Source organism: Epinephelus lanceolatus, chromosome 23 (genome assembly GCF_041903045.1).
Source record: "Epinephelus lanceolatus isolate andai-2023 chromosome 23, ASM4190304v1, whole genome shotgun sequence".
NCBI classification, from domain to species: domain Eukaryota; kingdom Metazoa; phylum Chordata; class Actinopteri; order Perciformes; family Serranidae; genus Epinephelus; species Epinephelus lanceolatus.
Genome location: NC_135756.1, coordinates 12,144,174 through 12,160,170, shown reverse-complemented (window position 1 = coordinate 12,160,170; position 15,997 = coordinate 12,144,174). Strand labels below are relative to the sequence as shown.

Below are 15,997 nucleotides of genomic sequence, written 5' to 3'. Positions count from 1 at the left end.
AAGCCCCAAATTATTACTGTACAAGATGCATTCTTTTCATCCTGTCTCTATGTTAGTCATTTCTCATAACATGTAATGGATTTGCAGTCTAATAATAGCCTACTAACAATGCTTACAATCATCCATCCATCCAAACATTTTCATCCGCTTATCCGGGGCCGGGTTGCAAGGGCAGCAGGCCAAGCAAAGCACCCCAGACGTCCCTCTCCCCAGCAACACTTTCCAGCTCCTCCTGGGGGACCCCGAGGCATTCCCAGGCCAGATGAGATATGTAATCCCTCCAGTGTGTTCTGGGTCTGCCCCGGGGCCACCTACCAGTGGGACGTGCCCGAAACACCTCCAGCAGGAGGAGCCCAAGAGGCATCCTGATCAGATGCCCGAACCACCTCAACTGACCCCTTTCAACGCAAAGGAGCAGCGGCTCTACTCCGAGCTCCCTCCAGATGTCCGAGCTCCTCGCCCTATCTCTAAGGCTGAGCTCAGCCACCCTACTGAAGAAACTCATTTCTGCCGTTTCTATCTGCAATCTCATTCTACTACTACCCAGAGCTCATGACCACAGGTGAGGGTTGGGACGTAGATGGACCAGTAAATTGAAAGCTTCATGTTCCGGCTCAGCTCACTCTTCACCATGACTGACTGGCACAGCACCCACATCACTGCAGAAGCCGCCGATCCATCTCACGCTCCATTCTACCCTCACTCGTGAACAAGACCCTGAGATACTTGGATAGCCTTGCTTGAGGCAGTAACTCTCTCCCAACCCAGAGGCCTCAGATTTGGAGCAATTTGATTTTCCAACATGGGTCCTGATGATGCAGGATGACAAACGCCAAAACTGTCCAATCCACAAGTCACCTTTCAGTTGTTAGAACTTCATGTTTACTCCTCTTGGTTAATGTGCAAAAATTCAGTGTGAACATGAACCAAACCAGAACTAAAATGCAACAATGGAACATTTTTCCCCTCTGGTGTGGACCAAATGAACCGAACTACAGGTGTGAAGGCACCCTAAAATAACTTGTCTCCCCAACTGCACCTGGTTAGTAGAAGCTCTCTCAGTCTCCCTCAAACAAATCTCAAAATAAAAAATAAAAAGTGCTTCAGGTTACTGGACGGAGCCTTTGTAAAATTAAAACCCAACTAATAATGAATTGCAGTTTATCCAATGCCAAGGTGTGTGTACAGCAGGCTATGTATTAACTGCCATTACTGCCACGCATTGTTCACGGTGCAAGACGAAATGAGACCTTGTGCTGCTGGCAGAGGGGCCATTAATCTGAGCAGCATGCATGGGGATGTATTACACCCATTTCCCTGATGGTCTGAACAGGTCAGTAAAATTGCTGCTAGACACTTTTTAGAAATACAGTTGCTAAGAAAGTCTGCTACTGTGCCGCTGTGCACATAACATGAACCACTGCGCGACGGATTCTTGTTAATTTGACTGGCCTAGCATCAGCTATACCTGAGACTGACCAACTGGTCACGGGTCATACTGTAGCAAGTCAAGCTGAACACTGTCCTATTCTGGTCACCAGTTTATCGATTGATGCATCTCTATACAATGGTCCTCCAAAACATTGAATGAACATCTTGTATCAACATACATAGGCTCCACTCCACTGAGTGGGACAGCGTGGACACTGACAGCTCATCTCCCAGCAATGGCAGTTCACATGTCAATCAACCATTGCCATAGGAACAATTCCATATAGAAGAAATCAGTCTGAATTTAGCTGCAGTAATGTAAATTTTCTCTTCAAGCTTTCTAAAATTGTACTAATAAAACTACAATTTTTTCAGCCTAAAAGAATGGGAAAACTATATTTTTCAAAATGGTGTGTGAATGAAATCTTTCAGCACATCATATAAGATTATATTGTATAGTATAAAAGGTGGAAAGAGAAGGAGCAGCGAGCCTCCTGCTTCTCCATTTAGCCTCGAGCCACGAGGAGGAGATGGAGAAGAGAAAAAAGAAGTGCAGTTATTAAGAGAGTGAACATGGAAAGTGAATGAAGTCCCCGAGGCCAAGAGGAGTGAATGCAAAATAGAGCTGAGAAGATAAGAGAAGAGGGAGATGATGACGCAGGAAGAAATAACTGTGAGGGGGGAGAGGGGAAAGAACAAAGCAGCTATCCACATTTCACAGCCAATTGATCCATTGCTCACACTCCTAATAAAGACATTCAAAAAACCTACACCGGAGATTTTTCTGTTGGTTTACAGGTTGGTGGAAGGCAATAAAATTTTGATTCCTAAAAACAGAGAATTACTAAATTATTCATCAAATACTTGGCTGTATTTAATTGTGTGGACATAATTCATGATAACTTCCCAATTCTGCTATGATGGCTGCCAATATGCTCCGTTGATGCCAATTGTGTGATTTTTTTTTTAAATGATGGCAAGTTTCAATTTGTATTTTTATAAGTTATACATTTCTGGAAGGCACTATTATCTAGGGCAGCAGCTCTCTGTTATTATCATTGATTAACAGAATTATTGTTTCGTCTATAAAAAGTCAGAAAATAGTGAAAAATGCATATCATGTTTTCTTCAGCCCAAGGCGGAAACTTCAAATGTCTTCTTTGTTTGACAAACATACAACTATCTGTACAAATGCCCTTGGCCGGCTGATGAGCACACAGAGACAGGCATCATTAGCACGAGCTTCAAGCAGCAGCAGTTCAGCAGTGATAATTAACACCTTTTTCCTTTTCCCTTTTGATTGATGTGTGTGAATGATTAAGATGAGAATCTGCCCATGTTTCACTAACTAAAGAGCAAGTTTAATTTCAGTTAACATGCCTATTTCATGTATCTTCCAGTTTGCCTTTGCTAATAAAGTGCTGCATCACTCGTTTAGGTTATGTTCATTAGCTCTCTTAACAACCTCTCAGAGTACCATGTGTAATCTTGAATGGAGAGTTGTTTATTTAACTTGTTTAAAAGAGGGAGTCTGGATGTAACGGTTAAATAAACTGTGAATATATATTTTGTAAAAATTGAGTTTAAAGATATTTTTCCTTTCACACTGTCCGTATTGTAAACTTCCTGCATTCGGAGATTTAAGTATCATCTCAAACACAATTCTCTGGCTGGCATTATCCACTCCATAGTTGTCCAACCCAAACCAGTGTATCCCTGAAGCCTATCCATCCTCACACTACCCACAATATTTACTTCACACTGACATAAGACAAAGAAAAGCAACAAACCATTGTCAGAATAAACAAATAAATAGCACTGTACATTTCTGCAAACCATGGATTTATGTTTCTTTACATTTCAACAGCACTGTGGTTCAAATGTTACGAGGTTGTGTCCCAAATCCCACTTGGTTATGATTAGGAAAAGATCATTTTTTGGCCTGAAATACCTGCTTTTGGAGGCACAATCACCAGTGAAACACAATGATTTCTCAGTAAAAAAAAAAACAACCACTTTTTGTGGCACTATCCCTGATTGAAAACCAGCCAAGGGTCACTAGAAAACACCCAAAAAAGTAGCTGTTAACACAGCAATGACTTGCTAAAACACAGCCGGATTTGTTGTTTGTTGGTCTCTGACAGTGGTCTGCAGCTCAGCAGGTGTCTTACCTAGGTGACACACTATCCACCATCCCCTCTATCTCCAGATGACAAAGTCAGCTCATATGTAATCACAACTATGTCACTTTAAAAATGTCGATATGCTACGTATGAAATGCACAAATGTGACATATCTGTGGTTTGCAGAAACTTACAATGCCAACATTTTCTTCTCCTGACTAGCCTGAAAAAAGCATGTTTGATAAATTACTTAAACAGGTGGACAACTAATCGATTAATCATTTCAGCTCTACTAATGATACATTTTAAGATTTTACAACATGTTTTACTGATTAGAGTATTAAAACGATAACCTCCAGGCATAGTTACAATTGCATAAGGGACTTAATGGATTTGCATTTGTATGCAGAAGTCAAAGATGCATTCAAAGATCAAACTTAATTTCAGACATAAAACATGATATTTGATCTACTGCATCTTCACAAATTCACCATTTTGGAGTGACAGTCTTGGACTAAATCCACCAAACACAACACAACTAATTTGATCTTTATTCATCATATTTGAAAAACATCATAAAAGCATATTTATCCTTGACCAGTCTTGTGAAAACCAACACATAAAATCTGAATGTGAAATTTATGGATAAAAAAGACCCAAAGAATTCAAGTAAGGAAATTCAAAGAAATAAGCTCCTATCAAACTGCTTGTTGTCGCACATCAGACTGAGGAGTGTTCAGAGAAGCAGCAGGTTTTGCCTAATGATTACAGAGAGAGAGTCTGAATGACCTGGGTTTATATTGGGTCTCATTGCTGCAGAGCCCTTGAGCAAGACACAAAATTCCCAACAGCTCCAGGGTTGCAGCTTTGTAGTTGACATTTGAACTCTGATCTCCCTGCAGGGTTAGTGACTTAAAGAGGAACCATATTTACATTTCATGTCAAAATACCAAAGAGGGAAACGCTGCAAATGTTTTCCCATGTCTTTACACAACACCTTGATTAACACGCTCACGCACAATCTGCTCTCAGCTTGCGAGAATCACTCAGGGCTGTAGTTTGTTTTGATTCACAGCAAGATGAATCAGTTTTCTTTTACTGAACTTTAATTAGGAAGCCCAATGCCGACGGAGCGTCAGGCTGCAGAAAACATATGACATAACATTTCTTTAAACAGATTACTCATAAGAAAACATCCTATGGCTCAGTGTGACTGTGTGTTTTGGCAGCAGTGGGCATGGTGGTACGCAATGTTTGAGCAAGCGCTTTCCCAGGGCGGTTTCCCGTAGTAGAATGTGTTCTCACAGAGGCCGTGCTCACATGTTGACCATCAAGAAACATATGGTTTCATTTTCAAGTGTGGTAGCAACATGTGTGCACCATTGGGCATGGAATTACCAAGACTGTAAGATGACTACACACACAGGCACAAACACAGAGACACATTCGTGGAAGCACACAGCAGGCGAGTGACCTCGTGATCTTTTACCTTTGTCTTAGTTCACACAACCTCTGGGCTCCCAGACGGCCTTGCTGCACCTGGAGAAAGGCCTGCAGGAAGCATTTCATGCATGCATGTGTCCACACATGCGCACGCAACATTTGAAGCACAGATGGTGCAACATCCCTCTAATCTCTTTTATTATCTCTCTTAATTTTATGCTGCTGATCTCCTGTCTCCTCCTTTGGGAGAACAAAGGGGGGTCAGAAGAGAGAGGAGGATAAGAGGGGAGTGAAAGGAATAGTATAACCCTCCATCCCTCTGTTTATGGAAAAGAAAACATTCTTGGGGTATATCTGCAGCACAGGGGACATACTTGACCTAGTCAGTCATCCACACACACAATCATCACAGAATAACCCTTAAACTGACTAGTCTAGAGGCCCCGTGCTGAGGAAGCCCTGAGGTTGCGCGCTGGTTCCCACACACACACACACACACACACACACACACACACACACACACACACACACACCACATCTGCTTTACGTCCCTCAACTGTCCCTCACACTGCCACGGTCAGGCACAAGCAAAATAATCTTTACAATCCAGCTTTGCTCTGGGCAAGCGCTTTGGGTAAAATGTGTCATCATTACCTCAATAATTTTTCAACACCACATGCCTCAATGTTACAATTTCCATTTTATACATTCGATAGTATCCAAAAAAAGGAAAGCACCACAGCTATCAAAAACACACACCTACAGAGAATACAAACATCAACCCAAGGATGTGCAGATAAAACAGGTAGGAAAGTCAACTGGTCATCAACCTGTGGCTGTTACAGCTTTCTCTCCAGCAACATGTGACTGGAGGCAGAGGCACAAGCAGGCAGCGCTATGCGAGAGGATGTCAGAACAGCCAGCGAGTGTCCTGTCACTGTTACTCAAGAGGCAAGCTTAGCCATGTGTGGCTAACCAACACTGCATGCAGACTGGTATAATAGAGAAAGAAAAAATAATCCTATTTTGTTCGCCTAGGACGTTTCAATTCAAACTGAAATCTGCTTGGGTTGGTAATTCATCACTTTAAACATTTTGTCGTCTTTATTTTGTAGCGTTACGTACTATGCAGCTGCAGAAATATGGAACATGAGGCTGTTTAAGAGCATTCAGTCAGTTGTCAAACAAGTTCCTGTTTTAAAGCAGGTGAAAACCACTTTAACATGATTCCTTTCATGGCATCTACAGTTTGTTTTCTGCCCTTACAGTGATTTGCTTCCAACCTACAAAACCAATCAGCCTCTGTTTCAATTAACAATGTGTCCTCTTCCTTTGCACCCCTCTCCTGTGGGGCTCTGTTATTAAATGGACAGTCAAATGAAAAAAAAAAAAAAATGTTCATGTTGTCTTTGATTCTGGTTTAAAATTTGACAAACAAATCATCTCAGTCGTCAGCACTAGCGTTTACCATTTTAGATCGCTTGCAAAATTAAATCCATTCCTGCCCGTTAAAGATTTATATATTTAGAGCCTACGCTTTTACTTCCTCTCGCATCGACTATTGTAATTCCCTCTATGTAGGAACCAGTCAGTCAGCCCTGTCTCTACTGCAGCTTGTTCAAAATGCAGCAGCAAGACTCCTCACTGGTACCAGTAAGAGAGACCATATCTCCCCTGTACTGGCCTCTCTTAGTTGATAGTCTTTTATTCGTTCTATAAAGCACTGCATGGACTCGCTCCTGGTTACATCTCTGAACTGCTCATCCTCTATTCCACCTCCCGACCCCTCAGATCTGGTGACCAATCGCTGCTCTCCATTCCACACACCCAGTTAAAATCTCAATTCCAATTCCTAAATATTGGAGCATCGTTGAATGCACCACCAAAAGAGTCTCTCAACATGGTCCTCGTGTGCTGAGTGGTGCACAAAGGACACTTACTAGATGAGACAGGTGGAGCTGCTGACCACCAGTTCAAATGATGCTGTGCTACTCACACACTTGCTCGTCAGGTTTTGAAATGCTGATGTTGTCCCATGAAGTCCAAATGAAAAAACTGTAGAAAATCAAAGGGTTCAAATGGTGTTTAGAAACATCATTACTCTCTGCCCTCATTAAGTACCTCTTAGCTTGGTCCGGGGTATTAATAATGCCTTTTAAAAAGGTTATCCCTGTTGCACTTTGACAGAGGACTTCTTTTTCGAATCTAGACAGACCCTCAGTTTACTGTTTTAGGGATATGGAATGAAAAGGTTTAACACACTGGGGGAAGGCTCCGCAGCTCCCATTTCTCACCTCATTTTCAGTTCAATACTGGTGACAAGCGCTTTGGGACTCTCACATCCTTTAACCTCTTCCACTCTGCTAATACACCAGTGTCTTTGGCCGACACTACTGTCTTTCAGAGGCTGGGTTTTAAAGATATTGATGACCTGATGTGACCTCTAGGATAATCAGTGCCTTATGACATTTTACAGCCACAAACAAGACCTCACAAATTCAGAGGATGAATGGCTTTCATAGGTACACTGACAATTAGGGCTGTCAAAATTGCTCAGAAATGACGTTCGAATATTCCTTCTAAAAATAACTCATAGGTTCGAACCATTTGAATATTTTTTTTTTCCACATTATGTCCACAAGAGTGCAAACTAATACAAGGAAACATACTTGTATATGTATTAATACAAGGAAACGTAACTACTTGTAGGTATTTTTATTTCAACATAAACGTCTTTGAAAACATTTACATACCTACACATTAAAACACATAAAACAATTATCTATAACATTACGTTATAAACGACCGCGGACCTCTCATTGCCCCCCCTCTCTGACCCGTGGCCACACCGCCCGCGGAAGCGCTGCGAATAGCCTCGAAGCACCGGACCGTGACCGGCTCGTGCCCTGCAGCGATCGTTTCAGCGTCTGGTCTATTTTCTGCGCGAGCCGCAAGCGAATGTGTCAAGTCAGGTGACGGAGACAACAGCTGGGAGCAGAACCGCTTGTCGACCAGGCTGGAGAAACACGCGTCTGGTGCCAACGCCCACTCGCAAAGAGGACAGCTGCGGTGGTGTTTTTTTTCTCTCTCCACAATCGAATATCAATTTTCACATTCGAAGGTCCTTTTTTTTTTCAAATTCGAATTTAAATTCGAATTTAGAATATTCGTTGACAGCCCTACTGACAATAATGGGGTTTCTCAGCAGTTTCCAGAACAGAAGTCCTCACAATCCGATCACCAAAAAATGCAATTCTTGCTGAAATCTTTGACACCAAACCACAGCATGGATTTTTCTGTGGTGTTCCTAAAGGTCTTGGTGTCTTACTTTGGTATTTTAGAGGGACTTTTGACCATTTTTATCAATTCTTGAGTTGTCAAAAATGTGGAAATTTAGCACCAAATCTGTGTAACAAATGGTATCTACTCTAAAAACTGCTGCAACAACTTCGAAGAAATAATTGAGCATGGGAGTGGCCATCATATACTTCCACCATAATGTTCTAAGCCACTATGCACTCTAAACTTTTAAAGTTTGAATAGGTGCCTAAGCCAAACACAGTGCTTATTATATATTTATGACTATAGCTGAAACTTAAATTAATCTTCAGGTTCCCAGCTTTCAGATGATATATCTATGAGGCATATACTCAATGTTTCCCACAGGATTTTGGAAAACTATGGGGGGGAGAGACATCTCTCCCCCCAACCCCAATCAAATGAGCCCCTCTCCTCACCCTTAAATGTGCCGCACGAAGGCGTAATGAGAGTTTACTCAATTCGCCATTGCAGAAGAGAGCAGCAGCGTCAGACGGCCAAACTTCTCCCAGGAGGAAACGGATGTTTTGGTCCAGGAGGTCTGCTCGCAGTGTCCGAATATATGGAACTGCGAGCAGACCTCCACGGGCTGATGATACAAAGGTAGCCTGGGAGGAGGTCACCACAATTGTAAATCAATGATGCATTTCTCCCGTGCGCGTGCGTTCTCTCTCTTTCTCTCTCGCAGTCTCACTCTGTTTCTTTTCTTTTGACTTTTCTAAGATGACAGGTGCTGAATATATACTCCCTATCTGATGCTGTGGCTGTTTGTGGTTCGCTGAGAGGGGTGTGAACTCATTAGTTTGCAGCTGTTTAATCAAATCAGGTTGGGTTTCCATTACGCGTGCCAAACGGTGCCAATCCCCTTTGATCTGACATCAGATGTGACGGGACAGTCAATATAGAGATACATTTATGTGCTGATTGCAGATAGTTGCATTGAATAGTGGTTTTGTGGCTATTTATTGCATCGTTAATGTGCCTGATATTCTGGAAACCTGCCTGTGAGGTTTTGGTGACGTGTGCACACTGTCCGCCAGTCAGCCAAACTTCGGCTTACACCGGCTGCGCTCCCCCTGCGCTGACAGTAGACCTGGTTTCAGATGGAAAGCTTTTAGCGCACCTTCGGCGAAGCCTTTTGGCACGAAACTGTCACTGCGCCAAGCTGGATCTGTCGACACCTCCCCCTGCTGCGCCACCACACCTATCTCAGCGCACCTCGGTCTGCCAAACTACCAAACTGAGCGCCCCTCGGGTTGCGCTGCTCGAAACTAGCTCTGCGCGGGGTTCGCCACCCTGCGCTGCGCCGGGAAACTAGAGCCCTTTGACTTATTTCCACGCTGCCGACAGTGGGACTTATATTCATTGTGCCGACAGTGGCTTGGAAAACCGCCCATAACCGTGTCACACGGGGAAGAGGGAAGAGGGAAGAGGGAAGGCGGCTGGAGTTTCTCCAAGATTTGCGGTTAGATTATCATATATTTTTATTGACAAAAAAATAGGCTGCTTCGGCTGATTTTTTTTTTATGCGCACATGTGCCCCTAAATATTTTTTACAGTTCGCACACATGTATTTTAGTCGAGTGAAACGCTCGCACTGTCGAGCGCTGGATCTGACAGCCTGAGCACATCGGCACAAAATGCTACGGCGTTCGAGATATTATTTATATCATGAGAAGCCAATACTTTCGGCAGCCTAAATCTTTTATTTAGAAACTATGGCGGGTCAAATTAAACTATGGCGGGCCGCCATAGTTTCATTAATTAATGGGAAACTATGATATACTGCTGACCTGCTATCTTCCCTGTCCCCCCTACAAAACACAAAAATGGGTCTCTCGGGGGGCATCGGGTCATTCTTCACACATCTTATGGTTGAGGCTACTTTCACACAGTTATTCAAAAAAATTTACAACATTCACCTAATTCACCAACAGTGTGTACACACAAATCTGTGCTTAAACCATGCAAATGTTTTAATAGAAATCCGAGTGTCATCAAAATTTTCTTACCTGAATTTTTTCATAGTCTGCAAACAAATTAAGAAGTGTCTAGACGTTATGTACGCACCAATGACAAATGCCCAGCTGTGTTAGAAAATATTAACACACACCTTTTAACTAAATGCTAACATGTTAAAACCGCATTCATTTTAAAAAAAAGGCTTTCATTGACAATATCTAAAACTGTTAATTTACTAATGCATGGGTGAAATGTATTTAATGACTATAAAACTGACACTCTTTCATGCTCATCAATTATTAAATAAAAAAATCAACCACAAAACTGGAGAATCCCAGTTTCAATCTTATAGAAATTGCTCATGTGTTCATTTGTAGCCAACAGCTTAATAGGTACTCTATAAATAGGCATGGAGGGAAAATAAAAGATGATTTGCCGCCAAGCAGGTGTGAAGATGCCGTGTCTAACCTCGCTGGAAGACATCAGGAGAGAGCGCATCAGTGATCGACATGTTACAGATGCCACTGGTGTGTCAGGACCTGAATATGTGTGCACAAACAACTTTCACCGTTTCCTTATCTAGAGAAATGGGGGCGTGTCAGTATGCTGATTGCAGCTAATGTGTACAAGCCTGTCAATCTAGAATGATTCTGGTTCACTAACATAAACATGGTGGTAGGTACAAAATCAACCAGTGCGTACGTGTCATGAATCCAATAGTGAAGTTGCGTGCGCATTTATTTTATGCACATAGTAAGAAGGTTTCTATGCACAGGTTAGTAAACAAGCTCCATTTTAAAGTGTTATCCTTAGGTACAGACCTAAAGTGAAGCTTCAGTTCATGAGTCAATCTCAGTGGGAGAAAGAGAGATCACAACAAACACCGCCTCAGTCCTCAAAACAAGCTTTTGGCCCTGAAAGCAGAGTGCAAGCCTCAAGTAAACAAGCAATCTTTCAACATCCATCACTGTCTCACTGTCTCTCACGCTGACAAACACACACATAAACATGCACACACAGTATGTTATAATCATCTCCTCCAGTCAGACTGCCTCCACCTCTCTCATACACACACACGCGCTCTCACAATAAACAAAAACAGCTGTGAATGGGAACTACTGGGACCAATTAGGCATTAAACAGTGGGCTGGAACTGGTTTACCGCCAACTAATAACATCCACTAACCTCGAATAATCCTCTATTGGCTGCAGCGTAGAACTGGCCCACCTACACACTTCCCCTACTTCTCTTTCCATCAGTTTCTCTTAAGACCTTTAACACTCATTACAGCTCCCTCCTGCATCCTTGTCCACACTCTTGCGTCGCTATTTGTCACCTCATGCACAAAGGTAAGCACAAATGTTGTGTTTTTCTCGCTCATGTAAGAGCCGATATTAAGACAAACAGTGCGGCCCTCTGGAGTCACCCGATAAAACTAAGCTGCACACACAGACACACACTCAACCTCTGACACAAGTAATGGTGTGCGTGGGCAGAGTAATATCGTTGAGAATGGGGTAATGTGCAGCCAATGGCTTGCTGCTGTAAGTCTCGATGATGGGTGTGAGCGTGTGTGCGACTCAGTATATCAAGCTGACTAATGTATGCAGGCCCTGCTCTCTACCGCAGAGAGGACAGACAGTGGGAAAATATGGAGCTTAGGCGCCGTAAACACACGAATGCACTATAAATCTTACGCTCAGATTTATGCCTGTAACCTGAAAACAACTGTACCCTCAAACTGACAATGCAGAACTATATCACACAGGGTAATAAACTAAACAGGTACTGTAATTTAAAATTGGTGCTCAACCAATATTTTGCAAAACTCAGGCACAGGGGAGGATTTTCAAATCTTACCTGATTTTTAAAAAAAGAGGGAGAAAAACCCTGTTTAAAGGTTAACTATGCAGGAATTGTCAGCTGTTGTTTGTAAACAGTATCGCCAGTGACAGTGAAAGGTAGCCACAGCTTTGTCTGCTTGGCTTTTCACCATGCACCATAAGTGCATTTTTTTTTAACTGTGTCCACAATTTTCAACACTACCTTTTTATAAAGCCCAAATACAGAGGGGGCAGTATCTGTGCAGATAAATACACCATCACACACAACGACAGGAGACCACACACGTGGCGTTTATACTAAACAATTTCATAGGAGCGATTCCAGGGATTGAGGATCTCACAGAAACTTGAAAACTTGATTTTAGCAAAAAAACAAACATGGAGGCAGACTGTCATCGTCAGCTAGGTACACCTGTGTGTGCTATATTTTGCACCAGAACACAAAAATCTACTGCTGCCATAAAGCCATAAGCTTGTCCTCCTTTTCCACTGTCAACCTCGTCTCACATAGTCAGACTGTGTCAGCGCTAGAGTAAGGTCTGGCAGCACCAATTTTCATTCTGGTATAAGGGAAAAATCGCTCTGGGTTGTTTGTATTTCTGTAAACCAATCACAGTCATCTTGGGTGGCGTTAAGCCCAGGCTGCAGCTACAGTGCCCTCACAAAACATTAGCATGCAGATAGCAAGACGGGAAGAGGATGCCAGCTGAACTGGCTGGCTAATGGCATTCTTATGCACACAGTCTACATCCTAGAACTCAGACTACTGTCAATCTGGCTCAGGAGACAAATGTCCTATTTGTGTTTTTGGCAGCCATGTTTATATTTTGCACAAGTACGCAACATCTAGTTGGTGACACCTTCTGGTCAGCTTGCTGTAATTGGCTGATCACTGTTCAATATCAACTATGTTTGATGTCAAATATGTTCAATATCTAGGATTCAAAATCAGGAAGACTTTGTTCCAGGTAGTAACATTTAGATTATTTAGGTTTGTCAACCCCTCACGCTACAGGATCAGCTGAGCAGATAATCTGTTCAGACCAGCGTCAAACCAGTCACACCCTCGCAATTGTCAGGAGAGGCAAATCAGACCCAAAATCTGCTCAATTATCCTCCAGAATGGGGCTAGCATTGGGCAAAAATAGACACTGCACCCTTAAGAATGTAAAACCACTGGAGTCTTTGAGTGTTGCTGTGTCTGTGTGCAAAAGTGTGACAGACAGCCGAGGCTTTCTAATGTGAGCTCTGTAGCTTAGCATTTTCAACCGGTGTTTATTATACAGAAGAGATGAAACTGATGATAACAGGGCTGATAAAACCAGCCATTTCCTGCTTGTTGATAAACAAGGCTGAAATTGAGATGTATGATACAGAGACAGATACAAGAAAAGCTCATCAGTGTAATTAGATGATTTTACGAGTGAGCTTCCTTTCCCCTTTCATTTCACAGATGCACATGAATACAAGCTAACTTTTAATTCTAACCAGAGGGTTCTGTGAGATCTGAATAGCTACATGTCATAATAATATTACACCGTCATTCTTTTTACACTTAAAACTTATTTACTGCCAGGACAAGCTTAATTAATGAATGCATACTGTACACAGTATAACGTAAATATGCATAGATACCTATGTAATTTTCATGGGACCACTGTTACTCAATAGTCTGTGGTGCAGTCACAGCTTTTGTCTCTGCATATGTTGGCAGAAGTTGACACGCATCCTCTTTGCTGAGCTTTTATGTGCACACCACAACAAATACTGACACAACAGCATTAGTCAATCTTTAACTTCCTTTGACTGTAAAGTTGTGCATTATAGCTGGCAAGTCTCTCCTCCTACACATTAACATCATTGGGGTTTGCTAAAAGCTACTGTAGAAAATCATTACATAAAATTGAATGAGAAAACACAAACACACTAAGAGACTAGTCTTGCATAGCCACAACTATCTAGGGGGCAAACAATGTACTGGTTTGTCTGTATTTCTTTAAACCAATCACAGTCGTCTTGGGCAGCAGGATGCACTAACCGTACCCTTGTAAAATAAAGTCTAGAGGGGAATTGTGCTGGTTGAAATGGTAAAATACAGATAGCGGTAGGTGGAGAGAATGCAGGCCTAACTAGCAGCTTATACCCACAGTCTACATCTGGTGAGTCAAGACTACCAAGAGACTGACAATACTTCACCAAAATAACTGGAATGTTTTGCACAGTGTATCACACTCTGAAAAAGTCTGTTGAGTCTGCTCCATAAACAACATACAAGAGCGCACACACATTAAAACATGTGACTGTGCACTGAAGTCAGCATCTATGACAGGATCATCTCAATCAGCATCTTCCACCCTGTGTGAGTCCACGCTGCCCTCTCAGCAGTCCGCTCAGCAGCCCACTCAGCTCTACAAATCATTGACTGGGGTAAAAAAAAAAAAGAAAAGAAAATTACCCGTGTTCAATTGCTGACAAACCTCTTCATTTCAGGGGCAAGGGACGCCATTTATCACGGCAAACAATTAGGCTCTAACAACTCTCAGGGGGAAACGATTTGGCTAATGGTGACAGAAGAAAATGTGCTTATTATGCAGAGTAAATAACGCTCCAATAACCTGGGGGGTCCATTACTGCACCGCCATCAGGAGTAGGAATATTAAAAAAGACATCCAAGCCATCAACATTTCAGCCAACACTTCCTGCGTGCCTCATGCTCGTCTTAAAATGACAGCGCATCAACGAGCCGTTACATCATCAATATGCTGCGAGCAGAGATAGACAGAAAAAGAGTGAGGGAGGAGGAGAAGGTCATTTTTGCTGATGAGGAATGACAGTAGTGGCAGGCTGAATGCTCCCAGAGCTGAAACATTCACCCGGCTGTCAGAGAGAGATCACTGGGAACAGTAAAGGATTGGCTCTGTTGGACAGGAACCATAACGAGACGACCTGTGGCAGCACTGGTTTAAATGGCCCAAGAAATACAACGGAGGAACTCAACTTTAATTTAAGACCTTTCTTGTTCTGGAACAGTTACAGCACACAGGGCTTCAATTGACCATTTATCACTTCTTTTTCTATAAGGTAGAAACGCCCAACTAATAATGGCTTCTCTGAGCTACGGAAACCCAGGCATGAAGTTTTAATGATGCTCTTCTGAGTCCAGTGAATTCACCTGCCTCTTCCAGAGACATGTCAGAGGTCAGAGCCAGAGGCATTTGTAGATGATACAGAATACTACTACCCTGAAAAGACCCTAATAAAGGGAGAACACCAACACTGGCAGCAGCAAGATGTACAAGCAAGCAATATGGCTTAATAATAAAGCCCTACTAACAAATAAAGTCATAGAAATAAATTTGTTTATATGCTTCAAAGACTAATTTTAAAGTCCTGTTTATAGCTCCTACACAGACAATAAAACATTGAGTAGTCAACTGGACTGTGAGTAGACAAAAAAAAATTATGTTCAGTTTAATAACCATGATTCAGAATCAATATTTGTGGGATTATGGTCTTATGTTAGACTGAAAATTCATAGAATTCATAAGAAGTTTTGCTTAGTTCACATTAAACATGAAGGTTTTTAAGAGGATGCTAATGGGATTATGATGTTTACCTGTTGGTTGACGCGGCAGTGCGAGGGTCCATGGTGGATGAGAATGCGGACGATGTCCACGTCTCCCCTCCAGGCAGCCAGGTGCAGAGGGAAGCAGCCCTTGCTGTCGGCCACATTTGTGGATGCCTCAAACTGGAGCAGCTTTAGCACCACTTCCCTGCGAGAGACAGATAATATACAGGTCAATATATCAACAGATGGAAAGATGGAGGGATGGCGAGAGCAGAGGGAGCAGAGGCAGAGCAGGCTAAGACCGCTA

General features: G+C 42.5%; 1 protein-coding gene across 3 annotated transcripts in view; it reads right to left on the bottom strand.

Annotated features, from left to right (window-relative positions):
- anks1b (ankyrin repeat and sterile alpha motif domain containing 1B) overlaps positions 1-15,997 on the bottom strand; it is a 355,962-nt gene that overhangs the window by 236,655 nt on the left and 103,310 nt on the right. For all 3 annotated transcript variants that reach the window (XM_033615279.2, XM_033615280.2, XM_078165475.1), the window contains exon 3: positions 15,739-15,895. In XM_033615279.2, the coding sequence (XP_033471170.1) occupies positions 15,739-15,895 (157 nt within the window). The remainder of the gene's footprint in view (positions 1-15,738; positions 15,896-15,997) is intronic.